General features: G+C 35.8%; 3 protein-coding genes across 4 annotated transcripts; 2 read left to right on the top strand and 1 right to left on the bottom strand.

Annotated features, from left to right (window-relative positions):
• Positions 1 to 190: 190 nt before the first annotated feature.
• On the top strand, positions 191 to 11,485 carry LOC135696510 (alpha-centractin). The gene is made up of 16 exons (XM_065215917.2): positions 191 to 348; positions 626 to 690; positions 2,330 to 2,405; positions 2,646 to 2,684; positions 3,237 to 3,281; positions 3,507 to 3,548; positions 3,672 to 3,734; positions 4,142 to 4,203; positions 4,411 to 4,533; positions 5,145 to 5,238; positions 5,440 to 5,532; positions 6,783 to 6,863; positions 8,497 to 8,590; positions 8,941 to 9,002; positions 9,442 to 9,482; positions 10,253 to 11,485. Exons 1-16 carry the CDS (start codon positions 301 to 303, stop codon positions 10,353 to 10,355), a joined length of 1,131 nt encoding a protein of 376 aa, XP_065071989.1. The 5' UTR covers positions 191 to 300; the 3' UTR covers positions 10,356 to 11,485.
• An 881-nt stretch (positions 11,486 to 12,366) lies between these two features.
• Positions 12,367 to 21,969, top strand: LOC135696504 (uncharacterized). Of its 2 annotated transcripts, none has more exons than XM_065215910.2 (9): positions 12,367 to 12,535; positions 14,226 to 14,469; positions 16,670 to 17,186; positions 17,572 to 17,805; positions 18,279 to 18,334; positions 18,940 to 19,134; positions 19,540 to 19,926; positions 20,067 to 20,127; positions 20,541 to 21,969. In XM_065215910.2, exons 1-9 carry the CDS (start codon positions 12,494 to 12,496, stop codon positions 20,797 to 20,799), a joined length of 1,995 nt encoding a protein of 664 aa, XP_065071982.2. In that variant the 5' UTR covers positions 12,367 to 12,493; the 3' UTR covers positions 20,800 to 21,969. The 2 variants fall into 2 exon arrangements, with proteins under 2 accessions (XP_065071982.2, XP_065071981.2); XM_065215909.2 differs by having other exon boundaries at positions 12,368 to 12,535; positions 20,055 to 20,127.
• Positions 12,531 to 13,852, bottom strand: LOC148958523 (uncharacterized; the record flags this gene model as incomplete). The annotated part of the gene is made up of 2 exons (XM_089112450.1): positions 12,531 to 13,461; positions 13,649 to 13,852. Coding segments are annotated over 2 exons (402 nt in total), but the record flags the coding sequence as incomplete, so codon positions are not given.
• Positions 21,970 to 22,973: the final 1,004 nt, after the last annotated feature.

Below are 22,973 nucleotides of genomic sequence, written 5' to 3' on the forward strand. Positions count from 1 at the left end.
AAACGAAAGACTTAAAATTAGATATTTTCAGAAAGTTTTCCGTCGAAAGTATTGTATGATACTTCGTTTCGCTGTTATTTATCGTGCCTAGAATGAATTGAAATGTTTTGCTTTTCCTGGTATTTTTGCATGCTTTGCGATAATCCTCGCAAGATTCCACCATATCGAAAATTCAACTCAACTGGGACTTTTCTTCGGGTAAATACGAAAACGAGACTGTTCATCACTTTTATGCTGGGCAGGGTCTTGTCCTAATGATTTACAAATATATAAAATAGTATATTCTGCGTTTCAAATAAAATGGACAGCTACGGTGTCATTGCAAACCAACCAGTCGTCATCGATAATGTATGTATAAGTAATTTTATTTCTTGGAGGTTGGCAAGATGATGAAGTCCATTTATCATTGTTGTGATGCTGACAAGGGCCTCGAGGATTCAAATTAAAAAGGCTCAAAAATCCTCATAAACGTTATAAAATTGTATGGATTCTCTACATCAAACACAGTAAAGCAACCATTATGATATTCAATGTCAAATTTAGAATTAATTCAATTGGTAAGAGCCTTCAATTGTGTAGTATTGAGGTGATCAAATTAATTTTGACAGTGTTTTAAATCGTGCAGGGCTCTGGTGTTATTAAAGCTGGATTCGCCGGTGATCAAGTTCCAAAATGCAATTTCCCCAGTTTGTGAGTAGCTCTATATTATGCCATATATTGCAAATTTGAGTCTGAATTCCTATATTTCAACCAAAAAATGTTTCATTATTAGCAGGATATTTTTTGTTTATTCTATTGTTATTCAATAGTAGTTGAGTAACTACCATTTTCTAATATTATCACTTACATTTCTAATTCTCTATAAATTTTCTCTATAAACTGGACTGATACAATAGAGACAGGGTAAAGCATGAAAAATGTTTGAATGACAGCTTTCTTGACTGTTGTTTATTTCCTCAAATCAATATCTGATTTAAGAATGTAAGTTTTTAATGAAAAATATTTATCATCGTGTTCTTTCGGAACCTTATTTTGACGTTTTATGCTCTGAGGAGTGTCTGACGAGAAAGCTTTTAGTATGTCGTAAAATGTTTGCTTTTTTCAAAGCCATTTTGAAAAATATTTTATAGAATGCCACTGGGCATCAATATTTTTAAAACATGAGAACTTCCATTGTATTGCTATGCATTGGTACCATATAGATTTGTGCTACATTAAGTACCGGTGAAGCAGGGCAACTGAAAATTAATGCCACCAAATGTTTTTAAAACCCAAATTTTCAAATGCTAGAAAAATTTTATTTTACACTGATGGACTTTCAAGATAACAAAAAAGATAACAAATCCTTGATATTGTTTGAGCATTACTATACATCCACAACATATCATGTTCAGTTTTGATCTCCTTTGTCATCAAAAAATGAGATATTCACTTTCTTCTTCTTACCCTCTACATTCAAGAAATTAGAATTTATGGGCTAAACTGATGATTCTAATGGCTGTTCATAATTTCTCTCGATTATTTCTAACCCTACTGTTAGGTTTTGTGATCCAAATCATTGCAAACTCACTGTCAACTGTTTTTATCTCCACCAAAATTTTTTGAGTTTTCACAGAAATATAAATATAAAAAATATGACTGAAGTTTTTGGCACCAAATTTTAGGTATTTAATGTATGACAATGCCAGTGGGTCTAAGTCCTGAAAAAAATGACCCACACTAACCCTTGATTGATATGGTTTTGCTACAGTTCCAACAGAAAGAGTTAACTAAGGCTTTATCAAAGACATTAAGGAGCCAAAAACTTACCAACAGTATTATACCTCTCATTACATGTTTACAGAGAAACACACTGATCAATATTAATAAGCACTCGCTTACACTGTAGGGCTTAACACCAAGAAAATACTAAATCAGTACTCTTCAGTTCATCTAACCTGAATTGATTTAATATTTCTATTTATATTTTTATATAATTCAATATATGATATAAGTGCCTTATACCTATAAGTTTTGAGGATGGCTCAGTTGTTAGAGGCGCTGACTACAGACACAAGGGTCTGTGGTTCTAGTCCCTGAAATTACCAAACTTTCACCCAGAGTATGGAGAGTCACCAGCTCTCTGTAATTCCAGGCATAGGGAATCATGAGGTGTGGTCACATTGAGAGGAAGGACCAGGACACTGCTTGTGCTCGATAAGCAAAAGCTTTTCAGAGTCCTAAAACTACCTTCAGATGCTGGGTAGAAACAGATACAATTAAATACAAATTACATATTGTGAGCACTTGTCAATATTTTAGATTGATAATTGATTTCCCTTCCTAATAGCATTGGGAGACCAAAACATGTGAGAGTAATGGCTGGTGCATTAGAAGGTGATATATTTATTGGAAAAAAAGCAGAGGTAGATATGTAGTTTTGATTTCAATTCTATTGACAAATTGCTATAATAAACCCTTTCAGTAGAGAATAAAAAAGCTAAAATAAATATTGCATTGACAAAAAAACTGTCAAAGACAATGAAAGTATAAATATTAAGATTAAGATACCATTTATACTTTTTTGGACTTTTTTTACAAAGTTTTCAATGAAACATTTTTGTGAAGTAAGTAAATAGGAGTTATTTTTTTGTTTTTATTTCCAGGAATACAGAGGACTGCTTAACATTCGGTATCCCATGGAGGTAAATTGAAATAATTTAAAGACATATTACAAATGCAGATTCAAATTGTTTAGAAATAGCTCATTCTGACACATCAAACACACAAAATTTGCCAAACAATGTAACACTTCCAGTTATTCTGTGATCTTTATGCCATGTTAGAATGATGTCAATCAAGCCACAAATATATCCATCATCCAATGGTTACCTATTTTCATGGGGTAATATGTGTGTTGTTTGACTCAGAAGAACAGCACAAAGAATGCAAAAGCCATCACAGGCAAAATCATGACTAATCTTTTGTTTGTCTTTATTGGTTGTCAATTTTCAGACTTTCCAGGCCCCTACCAAGTCACTTTTTCATGTTGTGTGTTTTTAGGACAAAGTATTTCAAAGGACATTAAATACTAAAGTCTTTTACTTAGATGTACAATACTGATTTCTATAGTAATGCTCATCTCTTCATTCCTGAGGATTATTACAGATTTTTCAGTTTTGTGTATAAATGATTTAAAAACTTTTGTGTATAAGAATTTGTCATTTCTGCTTATCTTTTTCTTCAATCTTTTCAAGCATGGAATAATAGAAGACTGGAATGATATGGAGAGAATATGGCAGGTATTGAGTTCTGCAATAGCCATTCATCAACTATTTTTCTTTAAAGATTTGCTATGTAATTTCTGTTTTGAAAGGCTAAACATGCAGCTGTCTTCCTTTTCAAGTTTTAAATATCACGACATTTTGCTGATTCTTCTCCAATGATTGGTTATTCTGTTTCTCATAATAGCATTACACGTTTTTGACTTGCATTCTCATTGATCCAACGTTATTTCTCTGTTCTAGTATATTTACTCAAAAGACCAGCTGCAAACATTTTCTGAAGAGGTAACCATTTTCTAACAGTATGCTGCTTAACTCACATTTTCTTAGTTTTTTTATTTACCTTTTTGCAAACCATAACATCTTTTATACCTGTTACCAGTTTTGATGGTTTATTTCATTTTTCAGCATCCAGTACTGTTAACAGAGGCCCCTCTGAATCCAAGAAGAAACAGAGAAAAAGCTACAGAGGTGTTTTAAATGTTATTGTTGTATTTCTTGGATGTTTACAGACTGATAAAGATGTAATGCTTTATAACTGATGTGACCTTTTTCATTGCATATTATGTAATTTTCAAAGGGGTAGCCGTATGAAGAACTGTTCTTAAAAAAGGTTCCTCAAAGAATATTAAGTTAAAATTAATATTTGTGATTAATATGAGTTGAAAAATATTACAGTTTAGAGCATGTAATGTAAATAATGCTTTCAAAAAAGGTTGGTAGATCTGTGTTTTAATTATATGAAAAATTTCATACTAGCAAATTTTTTCCTGTGAATTGATTATGAAAATTTTATATGATCTAAAGTTATTAGGCTCATATTCACAAAATATCACTTTACATGAACTATATGTGATTGTTTTTGTGCTTATTTCTAGATCTTTTTTGAAACATTCAATGTTCCAGCTCTCTTTGTGTCAATACAAGCAGTCCTTAGTTTGTAAGTACCTGAGATTAAATTTTTTTTGCTGGCCTTATTTGTCGTACAGCCATATTTAAGTTTTAAAAAGTGACTTAAATTTAAGATTTAAAGATGCTATTATCAGATTTATCTTATTAATGTATCAACCTTTTATTGTGTCTTTATCATTTGTAGGGCTTGTTTGTTAGTTTTAGTTTTTGTAGCTAGCATATGTTTTTTTTTCAGGTATGCTACTGGTAGGACAACTGGAGTTGTATTAGATTCTGGTGATGGTGTTACACATGCAGTCCCCATATTTGAAGGATTTGCAATGCCCCATTCAATCATGAGGGTAGATTTAGCAGGAAGGTAATAAGATATGTACCTAGTAGCTTTATCTTTAATCTAGGGTCAGTTGCAGACCAAGAGGACTATGCAAGCACAAGCAATTATGCCTTTTTCCTAGCTTTCTTTGCATACAGTCATTCAAAGCCATGGCATTAGCTTCTTTGTCCCAGAACATAAGAAGATTTTATACACATATGATGATAGGTGTGATGGTGGTGGCTGGTTGGTTAGGGACACAGACAACAGATCTAATCGTCTGTGGTTTGAGTCACAGACTCAACCAAAATTTCATTTAAAGTTGGGAGAGTTGTCAGTGCCCTGTAATTCCAGCATATGAATCTTGATGTGTGACCATATCTAGTTGATGGAGCAGGTTCTACCCTCTCAGTTATCTACAAACTACCTTTGAAGTTTTGCTTTCTAATGACCCCTAATTTAGGTAATATTCTGCATGGGATTAACTATTGGCTGCATAACCTTATAAGCAGAGTGGTTAGTTTTAATAAGATCAATTTCATGACAAGCAGGCTTGTTTAACATCTTATTTAGTGTATTTTTAAACTAGGCTTTCTGCTTTTTTGTATCTTACAAAAGCAAATAATCAACTATGTTACCTTATTTATTTTTTACAGAGATGTTACCAGGTACTTGAAACTTCTGCTAAGAAGAGAAGGCTGGAACTTTCACACCACAGCTGAACAGGAAATAGTCAAAACAGTAAAAGAGGTATGAAAAGGAGTTTTTGGTTTCCCAATTAACTTTATTTAAGCAAGAAGCATAATGTAGACTCCTGCTTGTCTTTTTGGGTGAGCATTTCTATATCCAGCATCCAATTCTGTAGGCAATTTTCTTTGTGGATACTCGTATTAAAATTACAAAGTTCCCCCTTATTATAATGATAACATTTTTGAACTATTGCTTATTTAGAGAGTCTGTTTCTTGTCACTAAATCCACAAAAAGAAGATTCGATAGAGGCTGAAAAATCTGCATATGTTTTGCCAGATGGAAATATACTGGAGGTTCGTCGTTTTCTTTCATTGTTATTTTTAATTATTTCGCATTTTGCTTGCGCAAACATGTTTACAGGCTCTAAGTCTTATGTTTTCTTAAAGCCATATTTGGTTTTGATCAGTTTAAACGACATAGGTAGATATGACAGGTGACAAACTATATGATGAGTTACAAATTCGGTTTTTGAGTCAATCTTTGTAACCCATTGTACACTATTCCCATGCAAGTTTTAAATGTGGCTATTCAAGAATTGAGCTTAAAAGATTGCATGTTCCCTGTTTGGATTTATGAAACGAGTATTTAAAATCTCCAAATTTTCCTTAAGTCATGAGAACTTGATCTCAAGGCAAGGAATTGGATAATGTGAACGAGGTTCCAGTCATATACTAGCTGGCGTGCTGTATGTAATAGAATAAAACTGTGAATTTAAGTAAACTGTACCACGAAAAATTAACGAATTTATTCAAAGCGTTTCGAGCATAGCCCGTTATCAAGTATGAGGTTCCAGTCAGTTAACTGACAATTACAAGGTTAATGTTTAAACACAAACCACTCATTTTAAACTTCTGAATATAAATCTGTGATAAACTACGTCATAAAAGAGGCACACGATCTTGCTACAAAGCCCCATTCGTAAATTTATCCCATCAAAAACAATTCGATCGCTTCTCTAACGCCAGTTTGTTGTTCCTGCGCAATTAAGTTGTGTATAGCCCTCGCGCGTACAAAAACCTCTAAGTATCCATCCGGAATGAAAAATTCCACGGAACGTCTCAAAATTCAGTTATTCGGTTTTGCCCTTCCATATTTGACGAGAATTTGAGCCAGCAAGACCGTAAAGTAGAAGAAGTAGGCTATCAGAAATTGACTTCTGTTAATTCTTTCATATCTGTCTATGCTTTTGGAAATAGCCACCCTTTTTAAATGATTTTGGAATACAGCTTCAAGTCACCCAGTCATGTCTAACTTTATTTAGTGAATAAGTTAAGACACGTAGGTAATCATAAGCAGTGCAAAAATCATGATAAGATTAAATTATCATAATTAGGTATCTTTGTTTAGAGAAATTGAGAGTTCCCTCTCTAATGTATGTAGAACTTTGCCACGAATTTATTTCAATTTAACTAGGCTTAAACCACTGGCAAATGATAGCTATTCCTGCTCAACTTAGTTAAGACAATATTTCAGTAGAATTTAATATTGTTTACCCCCTAAATATAAACCTCAGTTTTTATTCTTATAAACTATCATTCGACAGGTTGGGCCTGCACGATACAGAGCACCAGAACTATTGTTCCGTCCAGATCTCATCGGCGAAGAATTCGAAGGCCTGCATCAGGTAACGAATGACTTCAAATATTCGTTATTATTGTGTTATCTTTCAGCAAATATTGTAATGTTTTTTGCGTCTCAGATGCCATTGCTATGAAGAAGACATGTCTCCATGGCGTAGTTTCAGTGCTGTTAAAATTAGTTCAAAGTTTTTTTAACTTACCAATTCTGTATCTCAGAGATCATTGTAGAATTGTATTTAATTTGTTGTCATCTCCCAAGAAATTGTGTGCTATAAGAAAGAAGAATCATTTAATCAATCAAACTCAATCGTGATTTACTATTTCGATAAATCAAGCAAGTTTGAAAAGTTTTGAGATAAGAAAATGGAGTCATTCTGCTCTAAGGAATGTTGTTTTGGAATACTTCAAAATACTTTGAATATGGCGATGATTTACTGCTATCTTGAGTAGATGTTAACTGCAAATTGCATCTTTGTGTTAGTCGATGAGGGAGCGACAGAATTATTTACCCCAGTGACCTGCTTCATTTATACAAACTGTTGTTTCTATGGTTACTCTTGCTGGTCTGTTCAAGGTCTTCAAGGTCTGCTCAAGTTCAAATATTACAGTGATAATTAACACTTCATCTTTTACCAAGCCTTTGGTCCTTCAGAAACAATACCAATTCTGACTTTTCCTCTTGAAAATGGCTTTGAAAAAAGCAAACATTTGAATAAACTAAAGTTTTTCCTCTGACACTCTTCAGAGTTTTAAACGTTAGAACATAGGTGAAAACTCTACGCTAGGAATATATCTACCCATTTGTGGATCGAAATAGGCCAATCAGAAGCGCGAGCACATAACTGTTGAGGTTGACCAATCAGTGCCGCTTGCCTATTAGAATGTTACCAGTGGAGTCCTAAGGTGAAAACGAACTCCTTTTGTCTACACAGTAGCGGTTTTATCGTGCTTATGTAGATAGATTCCAAAACTGCTAGGTGGAACGACGATCAGGCTTTACCAATAATCCGAAACATGTCGCCATTATAGTTTTTTGCACAATCTGGGTTTTCCAGTAAATGCTGCACGATAGCAGAATCGCAGGTTTTAGTTGTACTTTTAGATCTGCAAGACCGAGGTGGCTGTTCGCTTTGGGGACGAGTTTTGTTTCTAATACTAGACGGAACATGTTGTTTTATTCTATCCTCCAATCTTTGGGTGGTGCATCCTACGTAGCCAGAATCACACTGGCACGTAAATTCATATATACAACGGAACTTGTTTGTGTGGCAGGAACGCAGTCCTTTTGAATGGACGGAAGGGCCTTTTCGTACTATAAACAACACGTGGGTTGACTGCAAAGAAACAATTTGCAATGGCCTGTTTTATTTGACTTTCAAAACGTAGGGAACTGTCACCGATCCAGGGTAGTTTTAGATAGACCGGGCACTTTTGAGGACCAAATTTTACGTCAGCCGCTTGCCTATTGACTTTTCTTCTTAGAACTCAAAGAGCTTTTAGGAAGTATGATAAGATTTTTATGCTAAAAAGGATGTGTTCAGACCCAGAAATGCGAGAAAAAATATTTTGTTCTAAGGCCCTGCTACTGTAACGGGTTTTGCTATGTGATGTGTAATGGTATAAACTGCTAATTGTGTTTTTTTAAGTGGTACAATTTGCATTTTTGTTAATTTTCAGGTGCTTCATTACTCCATACGAAAATCTGACATGGATCTGAGGAAAACCCTCTACTCAAATATTGTCCTTTCTGGGGGATCAACACTGTTCAAAGGTAAACTTTGTCTTTTATTCTGCTGTCATAGTTTGCTTCCAAATATAATGTTAAAAACTATGTTAACAATTTTTGATTTTCCAGTTTAAAAAGAACATTTGATGTCTGCTTCCTATCCTTGTCAATCAATTTTGGGTACTGCGGTTCAACTTTAGAACATACCCCGATTCACGTATTATACATAGCCTGTTTGGGCCCTTGCCGCACCTACCGCCCTCCAACGCTTCTGCTTATTTCTCTAATGCATATGAAATTTCTTTACCTTGTCTCAGCGCGTGTTATGAAAATCCTAATTAATTGTAGTTCTCATTCAATCAATTTATTCACTTCATAACCTCTGTAATCTAAAGGTTTTGGTGACCGCCTGCTGCATGAGATCAAGAAGCTTGCTCCAAAAGACATCAAAATAAGAGTATGTATTCTGATTTATGCTATTTTTTATGCTACTTAAGAATGCGATTTTTGAACATTTATCTAGATTGTCAAACATGAAAATTACTGTTTACCGGTCAGTCATGAAGTGCGCGATTCCGTATAAGTAGAGCTGTCAAAGCAAATCAACAGAACACTTTTTTGGCGTATATAACAGGGCGGCTATTTGTTGCTACTCTGAGTTTCACGCTCCATGGCACCATCAAGCAATTTAAAAGGATCATCAATTTTATTATTCTGAAATGGGAATTTTAGTGTATTTACGTCTATACATTCCCAGAACTTCTTGATTTTGAAAGAACTTGCTGTCCGCACCTTACTAGTTTCAGTCATATTTCTTTCATAGGAATAATTATGTATTATTTATGAATAATTGTGTACAATTACTGTTATTATTTCATTTATTTCTTATTTTTCAGATATCAGCACCACAAGAAAGACTGTATTCAACTTGGATAGGGTAAGTCTGATCGACATTTACTGGCTAAACACAGAATTCAGCAAACACCAATAGAAAATATTGTCAGGCTGTTCGATTATGCGACTTAAACTGTAGCATGAATTTTGTTGTTGATTTTTATGTTAATGTTGCCAACAATTTCTTACCTTATTGAGTTGCAGAACATGACTTAATTTCATTTAGAGGCGATCCTTCATTATAATTCATGAACTGAAGCCAATTGTATTTTTACTGATGGTTTAATCGTATATTAAGGCCCAACATTTTCATAGGAACTATTTCGCCTGCTGTGCTACAATATACAGCTATGTTGCAATTTTGTCCGGAGAAAATGATGTCTGGAGAGAGGCAAAATTCATTTTGAGACATCTTTAAGTTGTAATGTTTGGGAGATGAAATTAAAAGCGACAGGGGATGTTATTTGCCAGTATTTTCCTGTATTGTTATTGGTGCTTTTTGCCTGTTTTCCATTCTTGTGCACAGGACTATCCAGGGATAAATACAATAATATTATACAATGCAGGCACGCTGATTCGAAAAATAATGTAATTGGTGGATGGGAGGGAGGAACTCACAGTTCTGAAGGGAAGATGGAAGGGTTTAAAATGGGAAGCGTAGAGAAAATAGTATTCCTGATCTTGTGTAAATGATACTGCGATCACTTGATTTGAACGTTTCAACGACTTTCACTTGTAGTCTGTGCTTTTAAGCAACGCCCAAGAATTGAATACTTTGCTTTCAGGTATTACAATCTTTAATTTTTTTTGCAGTGGCTCCATTCTAGCCTCTCTAGACACTTTTAAGAAGATGTGGGTATCCAAGAAAGAATACGATGAAGAAGGAGTTCGTGCAATTCACAGGAAGACATTCTAGGACTTGACTATCTATTCTAGCTATTAGATTCGCTTTCATATGTCTAACAGAAGAAGAGCCTTATACGGACTTAGCATTGCCATAAGGAAGTGAACCCCAAGATGAAACTGTCAAAATGTCAATCATATATACTTCGATGTCGTTATAAATCCTGCATAGAAATGCACTGAACTTAGGTGAATCGCGTATCTCAGGAGGACGTTTAAGGTTACCACTTGCAAAATTCGATTTTTAAACTAATGTTCCTCTTCTGAGTTTCTTATTCTTATTTTTAATTTAGATATGTTGTATGTTGCATCCTCATATTTAGCAGAATTAAGTTTTGGCAAAATTTGCAGCGTTGAAAATCAGTTTCAAATGTTCCAGAAATTTATAAGTGCTCTTCTAGAAGCAGTCTTTTGGTTAACCCTGGTCCTTAGTATTGTATTAACACTGGTACTGAAAAGCAAACTATTAAATTTAGACCCAGTTAACCCTCTTTCTGTATTTAAGTAATACAGTTTCTTCCCACCCATGCTATGGTTAAATTGATTTTGTGCAGCTATCGTCGAATATTTGAGTGTCTGTAATTATAAATAGAATTGTTGAAGGCGTCTTATAGTCTCAAAGGAAATCGCTGATTTTGCCCCAGCAAGGGAAATATTATGTATCAGTGTATGTCCCTAGCTGCATGTTAGTTAAAACATTTCATCTTCTATATTACACCTGTGACGCAAATCTTACATCTGGGAGTATTTTATTGCCCTTTGATTTGAGAGTATGGGTACCAGATCAGTAGATCGCCGATCATAAGCACTTCAATTCACTTTCGTGGAGATTTACGGCTGATTGTTTTGGAAACTGGACCGTAACCAGACTAAAAATTTCTTAAAAAGGAGATCTCTTGTTCAACAATTCTAGTATATTTCTAGTACAAAACCCTGGCAATTTTCCCTAAAAGCACCAAGGCAAGAACTTGTGTGTCCACAAAAATAACACATTCACCTTCTATACAAAAGTTTTGCCTTCAATAGAAAACAAACTTAAGTCACAGACCTCATGTTATTAACTAACGTTTACGTGCCTCCGTAATCTGATCTAAAGGCTACCTTCATTATTTATTGTACTTTATTTTTATATGATGCTCGTTATCTGATTAGTATTCACTCTTGTATTTACTGCTAACGGTCAATGAGATGGCATTCAATTTATCTTCACAGATGTAAATCTCAATATCGAGTAATTCTGGCTGGAGTGTATCATAACGCAGTGGCTCGCTAGAAATACACAGAGGTGTCGGCGGAAATTGAGATTCGAACCAAGTAGACTTTGAATAGATGTCCCTTAAGGAATTCTAAAAAAGTCTGAAAGGTTCTCTGTTTAAAAAGCGAATTTTGCTGCTAATAGCTCATTTACACGCTTATCGAGTGTGTGAGCAAGGGGCAATTGTCCCTGGGCCCGTAAGCAAAGAGGGGTTCGCTGGTAATTCAACTGCTTTTATTCAGAATATGACCCTTAATAACATGGTTGTCACAAATCATATCTGTACTGGGAAAGTTTAGCAATGCGTTGGAAATGTAATTGTAAAGTCAATGAAGAAAGTTCTATGCATTTTGAATCGACAGTATAGCCATGTTAGGACTGGGCCTGGGATATTTTCAAGGATTGCAAAATTGAAGTGTTCTGTATTGGACGAGACATGCACTGCTTTCCGGTATGAGTAAGGCATTTTTTCATGAATTGTTTTCGATGGCTTAATTTTATTGACAAAAGTTAAACAGGAAGATAGGAGAGTAATGTACCACTTTCAGAACCATCAAATTACCAAGTTTTCTGTGGATGTGTCCGCACCCATGCACCCCCCTCAGAAAACACCATTTCTGTCACTGTCATTGCAAACTGAAGTAAAAGCTATTAACACCCATAAATAATATCTCTTTTAAACTAATACATAAATTCACGTTATTTTGGGTTATACCCTTCTCCTCCCGAAAGTCCTGAAAGTCTCTTTGGTATCTGATGTTAATTTGAAACGCTTCCTTTCCTCAAGGGCGCCCCCGCAGTATCACTAATCGTCTAATGGCGCGATTTTCGGTCCTTGGTCAAGGATATTAATTCTAGCTGTCCGTGGTTTGCTGTGCCTTTCAGATATTGCAGACATGAGTGAAAATAAGATAAATGTTCTAAAACGGAAAACAACGGTAGGTAGATGATATCTTGCAAAGCCCATTGTCACTGTCTTCAGTTGCTTTTATGGCCTAGGCAGGACAACCTAGTCAGCCTATTATCATGCCACATAAACAAACTAGGCAAGCCATAAAAATTTAAATATGCAACTCTTATTGTTCCAGTTCTTAATTGCTCTGCAAAATGCTTTATCGTTTTTTATACAGCAACTTTCAATTTTTTTCGTCAATTCTCCGAATCGTGTCTTTTTAAAGAAAGTTATTTGTGGTTCTTTGCTTCGTGACATAGTAGATAGTGACATCACCATCATCATTTTCACTTTATTTAAGTCAGGGTTTTCCCCTTTTTCAAGGGGCTACTGACTTTCCTTCCATGACTTGGTACAACTTCTCCACTTTACTCAGTCATTCGCATCCTCAAAGTTCACAACAACTTTACGGCACTGCTTTTCCATCATTCTTTTCCAACTCATCTTGGGTCGCCTTCTTCCTCTATTGCCCTCTTCCTCTATCGCCCTCAACCTCAAAATTCCATGCCTGTTTCACACACTCATCATCACTCATTCTCAAAACATGGCCCAACCATCTTAAACTTCCTTGTCTAACAGTTTCTACAATGGTATCCTTCAGTCTTAATCTTTCCATCAACTCTGTTGTGTTTATTCTATCAGCCAGTTTAACACCACACAACTTTCGAACCATACGTCTTTCTGTTCTTCTCAAAATATCTTCTTCAACTGATCTTACCATGTTTCCGATCCATATGTCATTACAGGTCTCACGCATGTCCTGTAGATTCTTCCTTTGAGGTTCCAAATGTACCATATCCTACACAACATAGAAGACATAGTGTTAAATGCCTTCCAACCCAGACCTACTCTTCTTTTTGCAACCAGTTCACTCCCCCTACCACCATTTATACTGTCACCAAGTAGCAACAACTATCCATCTTCTCTAACTCACTCAGGAAGCCATCTGCTGCTAAGTCCTGTTCTTCATTTCCTCCACTGCTGCAAACTCTGCATTCAAATTGGCCAGACATCCTGTCAGTCACTCTCTTGGCATTTGCACAACGTGCATGAATCCATTTCTGACAAGTCTTATTTACAGAAAACAATTAATCTTAGCTCTTTTACCGCATACACCACATGGATCAACTTTCGCCTCTACTATCACCCCTTTTCCAGCTCCACACTCCAGAATCTTTGTTTTGCCAAGATTCACCTTCAATCTTTTCCCTTCGAAAGCTGACTTCCAACTGTTAAATTGTGCTTCCAACTCTTCCATTGTCTCATACATCAGAACGAGATCATCTGCATACAGCAGTTCATGTTTTTTTCAGAAAATCTTGTGCAAATGTTGATTAGGATGTTCTTGTTATATAAGGCCATCTCCTCTCCTGTCTCATTCTCATGTGATTTTAATTTATTATAAAAATATGTATCTGTTTCAAAATTGCACCTATTCTATAAAGCACCAGAGTTGCCTGATGCTCACATTGAGCATGCAACTCAGCAAAGCAACTCAGAACCATCCTGTTCTATACACTGGAAGGGTGAACAGCTCTGCCTATACAGCATCAAGCACTTAATGAAAGACCCATGATTTTCAACATGACATTTAGATTTAATTTGGGCTGTTTTCTTTAAAAAAATGTATATATTAAAGTAATATGATCAGTAATCTCTTACCTTCACTTTGTTAGATGATCAGAATAGAACGTCATCACAACTGCAGAAAAAAACATTTATCAGTGGCTGCTGTTGTTCAGATTCTTAACTCATATCATAAAATGTTGGAGAGAGCTCAATCAAAGCAGAATTTGATTGCTCAGTGGGGACCACCAGTGAAAGTATCAAAGGATCTGGAGCAAAAAGATGGAACTCTTTTTGTAAAAGATATGAGAAGGGAGCTAGGCCTATTGCAGAGAATTTTAAGTGTAAACATGGGTAAGCTATGAACAGTTTGTTTTGTAAACAGAACTAATTGGCTTCTCAAGAATTCTATTTTGCGATATTTATGCATAATACAAGGTCTTGTCCGTCCACATTCATATACACAGTGGTGGTCCTGTCTGTCTGAGACTCAAACTATCGCAAACTGTCTCAGATTCATTGGGACCTTGGTTGTTGTTTTTATTCTTTGAAGCTTGGCAATTCTTTGTCTTATAAGGCTATAAGCATAATTAACTCCCCAATGCCATCATTTGCATATAGAATGACCATGGTTTGAGAAGGAAGACATTCTCAAATTATTTGAAATATTACAATTTTGTTCAAGATCTCAAAATGATATTTGCCAGTCTTTGTAATATGAAAAAAGCCCTCATGGGGCGTTTCGCATGTCTTGACCACTTTGCAATTTTTAAGAAGTTTTGTGGCAAATTCTTTGTTTTGCATGTGTGATTATTTGCACACCTTGGAGAATTTGTGTGTATGTGGAGGCATGCGCATGCAATCATATTGCAAAGACTGATTTCCCCAGGATAGGCCATTACCATTAGTTTGCAGATGCCGATAATTATGTTCATGTATATGTGCATTAATTGTCATCAGTAATCATATGTCTTTATAAACTTGCTAGTCTGCCAGACAAACAGCACAAGATACAATGCTGATGTACACAATAGTTGAAGTAATGTTCGTAAGTCTTACAACCTGATCTTATTGAAAATACTTTTTAACAGTATTGCTCCTACTGTTTTAAATCTATTAAGTAGTGGATTAGAGAAAGAAAACCACAGGAGATTTTTTCTACCAAAACGTCAACTTGAGGGGTCAATTCGAGGATTTACTGTAGCAATGGGGACTTATTTGTAGAGGGGGCTTTTTGACAATTTGTAGTTATAGGGTGGGGGCTTTTTAAGTGGTGCTTTTTCAAGGGTTGCCAATTTGAGGATTTACAGTATGTTCAAGGAAAAACCTTGCCATGTATTTTCTAACAAGAATTCCATCTCAGACAAAAGGTCCAAACTTATTTTTGAATGCCAACATCTGACAATAGGACCATTAGCTAGATAGGAAAACGTTTCCTAGTAAAACCCGTAATCACATATTTAAGTATTTTGTAAGCAATGAAAAACAATTTTGTCATATCTTGGGTTTCATACTTTCCCAGCCTTTGGTATGTGATCACAAAGGTGCTGAAAATAAATAAGTACTAGCCTTCAAGGTACTAGGCAAGATGTTAGTGTATAAATGGAACTACAATGTCCTCATTTTGGTGTTTGTAACTGTGCAATTATTGTCAGTTCAAAAGTAACAAGGATTAAGATTAATCAAGTCAAAAGATGGACCCCTTTTGGTCACTTTTTCAGTAACGAAACCTATCAGAATAGGTTTTGTGCTAGGTTATCTGACCTTTTTCTTTGGAAGTGGGCATCTGAAGGCCAGGATAATTTCCCTCAAAGCCTATAATGATAGGTTTTTAACGAAAAAAATGACCAAAAGGGGTCCATCTTTCAACATGATTTCCAGGAAACCTCCCATGCACCCAAACGTCTACCTTCGTTTTTCTGACTGGCATAATGATGTAGTTAAGTATTATGAAGAGTCCATCCCAAGCACAAAAAGATTTGTACAGATCGACCCCAGTGTGTGGATAAGCAGGCTTCCTAGGCCAGTTTAGAACAACTGCTTTAAATCAAGCAGTTCATGGTCAAAGTTCTTACAGTTTATGGAGAGTTGACTTTGGCAAGATACATTTTGTGAGATCAATTGCTTGTCTACATAAATGATTCTGCAAGCTCATTGATGATATCAAATGAAAGACCTGAAAATGTTTCAATGCAGTCAATCCTTAGTTCTCCAATTTTCATTCCTTATCAACACATGCTAATTTAGGTGAAAATTGCTTTTGTTCAGAGTGTATCATTTTACATAGGTCAGGTTGAACCTATATTTACAAACGTATTGCAAAACTTAGTATAAACTTATACTTTACTTATACTATACCAGTATAAGTATTAGATAACATATCAGTGGTAGGCCAATATTTTATCACCAAACTTTGGCAAAGATGAGAAGAAAATTGGCCACCAATCATCCATCACCAGCTCTTGGTACACTGAACCGACACACACAAGTCATTTGTTTTGTTACCCATGCGACTTTTTTTCAACTTAATCTTTATGGTTTTTTTATTTCATAGGCAATGTGTTAAAAAAGAGTACAGAAGTTGGAAGGGCTGACAATAATGAAACTACTGAGAATGAATACAAAGAAAGTTGCTACCAGACAAGGTCTTCTAGAAACAAGGACAATAAAACATATGATGGCAGTCTTTTTGATGATTCAGAATCTAGTAATGATGATGATGGTGATGCTGATTATCAGGTCAAATCAAAGAAAAAGTCATTGAAAGGCTGGTTGGGAAGAAAATTTACACATGGAAAGGATGAGGTTCTAACAAAAAAAGCAAATGATGATGGTTTGTCAAAGAGGGAAAATAAGCAATTTATCAAAATAGATGATGATGAAGAAGAAGTAACCAATCGTCTAGAAGTAAACACACCAGAATTTGGTGCCAACGCAGAAGAAAACGAACCACAAGATACCACGATAGAGAAAGAGAATAGAGAAAAATCAGCTGCGTCAAAATTCACAAATTATCTGAAAAGCTTTAAAATTCCTATGATTAAAAGAAAACATAAAAGAGATAATGAAAGGTATGTTTACATTAATTACTACCAACATTTTTGTCTGCGTCAACAGAAAATATTGTCTGTTGGCTCATACTAACACTCATAGCCAAGATTTGAATAACGTTTGTGGTACTCTTTAAATTTTAAGAATAGAAATTCGCAAAATAGGTCTACATCTGGTTAATGCAGGAGGTTAAATTCCAAAGTTAATGCAGGAGATTAAATGCAGAAGAAAAAAGGTCAATGCAGGAGATTAAATTCCATATTTAGATAAATTGAACTGTAGAAAGGGGACATTTCTCTAGGTTTGCTTGCATTCTTACTTGGGAAACATAAGCTTGGTCATAACCATCTAAGATACGCACCGTTTTAATTCCTTATTACACAAAAACTGCCCAACTTGATTTAGCGAAGCGACGATGGCTGAGTGTCCTGGTAAACCAGAGGAGGCCAATACTGAAAAGGGAGAAGATGAAGGGCTGCCGGCTGCTCCAACAAGAAAAAAAAGAAAGAGAGAGCAAAAATTGGTGAGCTGTCCTATGTGTGATGGAATGTTTGTGGAGAGTGAGATAAACGATCATGCATTTACTTGCAATGGGGAACCTCCAGAAGCAGCCAGATCAACTGTTCCACGTGATCCACTGTAAGATATCTGTATATTTCTTCATCCTTATTTTGTAATTCTTCTTCAAAAGTTAGAAACTTGCCTTTGTATCGCTTATTGTTCCGGGTTTCGAATGCAATTTTGCTGCCGGCCCCAAGAAATTGTCTGCTATTTTAAGATGCCATATTTCCCTTGAATTTCCTTTAAGCTGAACAAAACACGTGTCCGTCAATAAGGATTCTACTGTTTTCATATACAAGGACTGTCAAGGAAATATTCAATTAACATACTGTCTTCGTATCTGACTATCTATCAGAAGGTTCTATAGTGACAATAGGTTTATGAACTAAAGATTATTTAAATACTCTATGTACAGTCCCGGATGACATATACATCCCAGTGTTCTCGAGTAGCAACCAGCATTTATGCTGGCATAAAAGGAATGCCAGGAGACACTCGTTCTATGAAACATCCTATCGTAGAACTGTACTAACTATGCTGTTGGTTTTAAGGTTGGATCAAAGTCTCGACTACATTCCACTGCAACCGGAAGAGCGGCCAGATTCCGGTGATTATTTATTGTCTTTTGCTGTGTCACGTCCATCCATCCATCCATCCATCCATCCATCCATCCATCCATCCATCCATCCATCCATCCATCCATCCATCCATCCATCCATCCATCCATCCATCCATCCATCCATCCATCCATCCATCTATCTATCTATCTATCTACTGTACATTAACCTATCAATAGGTATTACGTACAATGGTTAGTATGTTAGTATAATTAAGTTAGAGAGAATAAAATGAGGTCAAAATAAATATGATTAATAAATATTTTGGCAGTGTGACCCCATGAAGAACTTGAATGAAGGTAATTTTGTAGGTTTACTGCAAATTTTACCAGGAGGGTGAGGGCGATATTCACACCGTCCCCACGTCCTTTATTGTGCACGTTCTAAGATGGTCCTCGGTCTTAGACTGGCAGTAAATAGAAGAGGCTACAGGAGAAAAATTAGGGAAGCAAAGGCTTCTAGATGTAGACGTGATCATCACTGCTGATCGTGACAGGCTGACCAAGTTTATGTCTTAAGCATTTGGAGAGACAATTTATTTATGCATATATGAAACAGATTTCATCATTGAACTACCTACATTTATTTTGATTAGGAAATTCACGCAAACCAATCGAAAACAGTGATGGATTTAGTGAATGGAAAAATGCTTGCAAGAGGGTTGTTGTCAGCGAAAGTGGACGCCATGTTGAATCGTTTGAAATCAGTCATGAAAAGTTATTCGAGTCGATAGCACAAGAATCTGAGCAAATAGAAAAGAATGACATACAAGCTTTTGAGACAAAGAAAAGTAAGATTTTGATACACGCTTTTATTACAATAGTCGTTACCCCTCCATTTACCTCCCTTTTTGCATCCCGATTCTCGGTTGAACCGGCTCTGTTGTCCAAAACAATACCACTTTTGACAAGAGCAAGCCTTGGGGAGGCGAATGAGCCGTCGCTCTTACACTTCTTTCATGTTTTAGTACGGTCTCTAGCTACTTTTCTTTCACCAACTCTCTTTACGGTTTTGCCACGATAAAAAGTAGTTCCTGTATCATGAAATTGTCCTCTGTATGAAAACACAAAACTTTGGGACTTATGTTCACAATTTTTAGCTTTTTGCTGAAAGATCTGCTTCGGAAGACCACTTCTAAACATGAAAGGTACAGCTTTGGTATCCCTTGTTTTGAAAAATATTGTTTACATTTAAGAACCAAGGAGACAGATGAAGCTACAGAAGCCTGCAAGCCACAATGATGTACAATATGAATCTCGTGCTGGTCGAATGAAGCAAAGAAATGTGGATTCTAATTGGATGTCTGACGACTCTGAGGATTCCGGTGACAAAAGCGAATTGTTGAACCAGTACTTGGGTGTAAAAAAGACGGACAAGTCAAGGAACGGAGGCAGGGGTCCAAGAGGGGCTAAAAGGAGACGCGCAAAACCACGCCTTGATGAGGAAGATAGTCTCGATGAAAGTGAAAACTGCGAAAAATGTTTTCTTTGCTCGACTATTGTCGTAAAAGCAAAGTATCCAAGCCATGTAATGAAGTGCATTGCTGCGGCTGAAAGGGGGGAAAATGTCGCAAGAAAAGCAGGTAATTCCGACATTTCTTACTTCTTCATATCTGCTATGATCTTTTTTAGTGTTTGATCTTACATTATGTTGTTTATTTGTAGATGATATTGTTTGTCATATCTTAAGTTGCCAACCCCTCCTATTTAGGGGCACCTTCAGATAATGCGACAGGCCATTCTCAAGAACCACAGAATGACGAAATGAATGGTGGGAAAAATAGGTAAGTGCCAGGATTATAACATTTTCATCATTTTGTACCAGCAGGACATTTATGTCCCCAGTAGCACTCTGTGTCAAATTACTGGGTCTGAAAGTCTGCACTGATGAATTCAGCGATTTAAATTTGCATATAAAGAACATGTGTCCATTTTAGATTTACTGATAGCAGAGAGTCATTTTTTAATCGAATTTGTATCGTGCCTTTCATTCAACAGTATTGACTCTTTATCTCTTTGCATACTTCGATTTTTTCGATTTGCCTTGAAATGTTTAAGTCTTAAAAACACTTTTAGTGTTTTTGTTAGGGCTTTTTATGTTAGTGCGTTACACTTGGCATTGTGTTTAGATGTTTTATGTGAAGAAAGGACAAAATGCAAGATATTTTTAACAGTTCTTGGTTTCATTTTCTTTAAGGCTGAAGCGGCAATTAGGTAATCGAACATCTTGGGCACAGTATGACAAAGTAGATCGGGGAGAAAGCAACCAACAAGATTTTGTTGACATCGAGGAAGATAATGAAAAACATGAAAATGAAGACGACTCTCCTATCAAATCTTTCAAGCCAGTTGGGGAGACCAGTTTGTTCAACTTTGATAACCAGTTTAAGAACAACATGCCAAAAAGAAGAGTGAAATTGTCAAGAAATGTCGCTTTTAAGAACGGAAACCGATAACTTGCGATCGTTGATTTTTGAAGCTTGGACATCAATAACTAATAAATATTCCCTTTATTTACGAACAGTACTTTAGTAGTTCATTTGTCTATTATCTGATCTACCATAAGACCAAGAAATCGAAGTTCCTAGAGATTTTGCTTGCCGAGAGGCCGATAAATCTTACCTTTCTATGACTGGATATCATGGCGGTGTCTGCAAAGGGAGGGTAAGAGGCGTGACCCATGAGGCCACGCCCCATTTCTCCTCATTTTATCGCATTATACCCGGCATGGTCTCCTTACGCAAATTTTAAAAATTGAGATATGAATTTACCCATCGATCAAATTTTAGAAAAGTCTTATGGAAAGTTTTCCTTATTTCCTAGTAGCATTCATATTGCCCTATTGACCATGTTGTGGATGGCATATTGTTTCAGATTATTTTGTATGGAATGTAACGTTCCTATATAAAGACGAAAGCCGCATATATGAACCTACTTTTTTAAAACCAGCCCTTTTTCGTTCTTGCATTAAAAATAAACATTTGTGAAATAATGATGAGGGGTTATACTCGGCCCGAATACTCGGCCCGAAAAAATTAGTGGATACAACATGCACCTAGCAGCATACCCTTCCCTCTATAACGCGTATAAATGCTTGATGACACTTAGCTGCACCCAAGTTTCCTTTGAAAGATTATTCAGCGCTACTGATAATTTCAAAAGAAGATAGAGCTTTCCACTTGATTACGAGCAAGTCATTGGCCAGTTTGCTGATCCATTTGCACTTCTTCGAAAAGAGTTGAAACTCTGAGAATTTAAATAAGTTTTGATTTTGATTCTCAACTCTACATGGGATTTTAAAGCCTGTTTTCACGAGAGGAAACGTATGGATCCAATTGGGTCCGAATTTACGAATTAAAGTCAATATACAGCTGCTGTTTAGCGTATTGCTTTATTATCAATTTTTATTGAATCAATCGTATTCTAAGCCACATTTTTAGTGGGTGTGACTCAATTTTTCCCGCCGCTCCCTAAACCGGGTCCTTGAGTTTTCTAGCCACCCTGCGATTTTGACGCCAGACCGCCCCTGAGTGTGGTTTTGAAATAGTTTAAAAATATCAATGATTATATAAAATCAACAATTGGTTACCATATTTAGATTCTGTTATTGATATCCAAGCATTGAATTATGACCTATTTTCGGCTTTTTCTAGAGTTTGGCCTAGATATTTCATAGCAGTTTCTGTAAACAAACAAAGAAAAAGTAACTAAATCACATCTTGATTTGTACAAATGTACAAATGTATTAAGAAATTTATGCATTGAGTGGCTAAACATTGTTGCTGGATCCGTTTTGAAACAGATCAATCAATATTTTCTGGAATTTCGACGAGACAGAGAAAACCACAGCAAGCACCGCGACTGTAAATACTTGGAATTTGCGAACGACGGCTTTTTTTTCCAATATTAACATCAATTCATACATTTAAGTGCAATATAAGGCCACTAACCGAATTTCACATCGATATTCGAAAGAGAAGTGAACGAAATCAATCCTTACTTTTACCAAATTTATAAAGGCTCGGTATGGAGCATGTTCCTTTTTGCCACTATCCAAAAAGTTGCGTGACCATGACTTCTTCACGATTCGGTGAAAGATATACGAAATTCATGGCGAACGAGAGCCGCACTTTGTGACGTCACAATGTCACCAAACCGATTCGGTATTTGTCGTTTTTTTCTTGGAAAGGTGCAACTTTAAAGCCTTATAACTTCTAAACTAATTGGAATTTCGCAAAAACAACGACTTTGTCTAAATACACGCACCAAATGCTATTTTTTAGTCAATAAAAAAAAATTTTTTGGCTGGAGAGGCCCTTTAAGGAGCCGATAAAACATTGCAAGAGGTAGTGGAACATACAGACAGTGATGTACAAAAAATTTGTTAAGGCCAATTAGATGACAAATTCATTTATTAAATATTTTATTATGCACAACCGTATCAGCCTACTTTGGCGTCAACAACAATCTTTTTAGACTAAACGATTTTTTTGTTTAGTCTAAACGTTGTAGACTAAACGATAAGTGAGAATCTGTTACATAATCATTGTAAAAAAGCCTTTAAAAAGAGGAGCTTATATTTTTTAGATTTCAGGCTGTAGGTTTTAACTTGAGCTGGTTTCTTATATAC

Source organism: Rhopilema esculentum, chromosome 14 (assembly GCF_057945365.1).
Source record: "Rhopilema esculentum isolate cy_ngs chromosome 14, ASM5794536v1, whole genome shotgun sequence".
Classification (NCBI taxonomy): Eukaryota; Metazoa; Cnidaria; class Scyphozoa; order Rhizostomeae; family Rhizostomatidae; genus Rhopilema; species Rhopilema esculentum.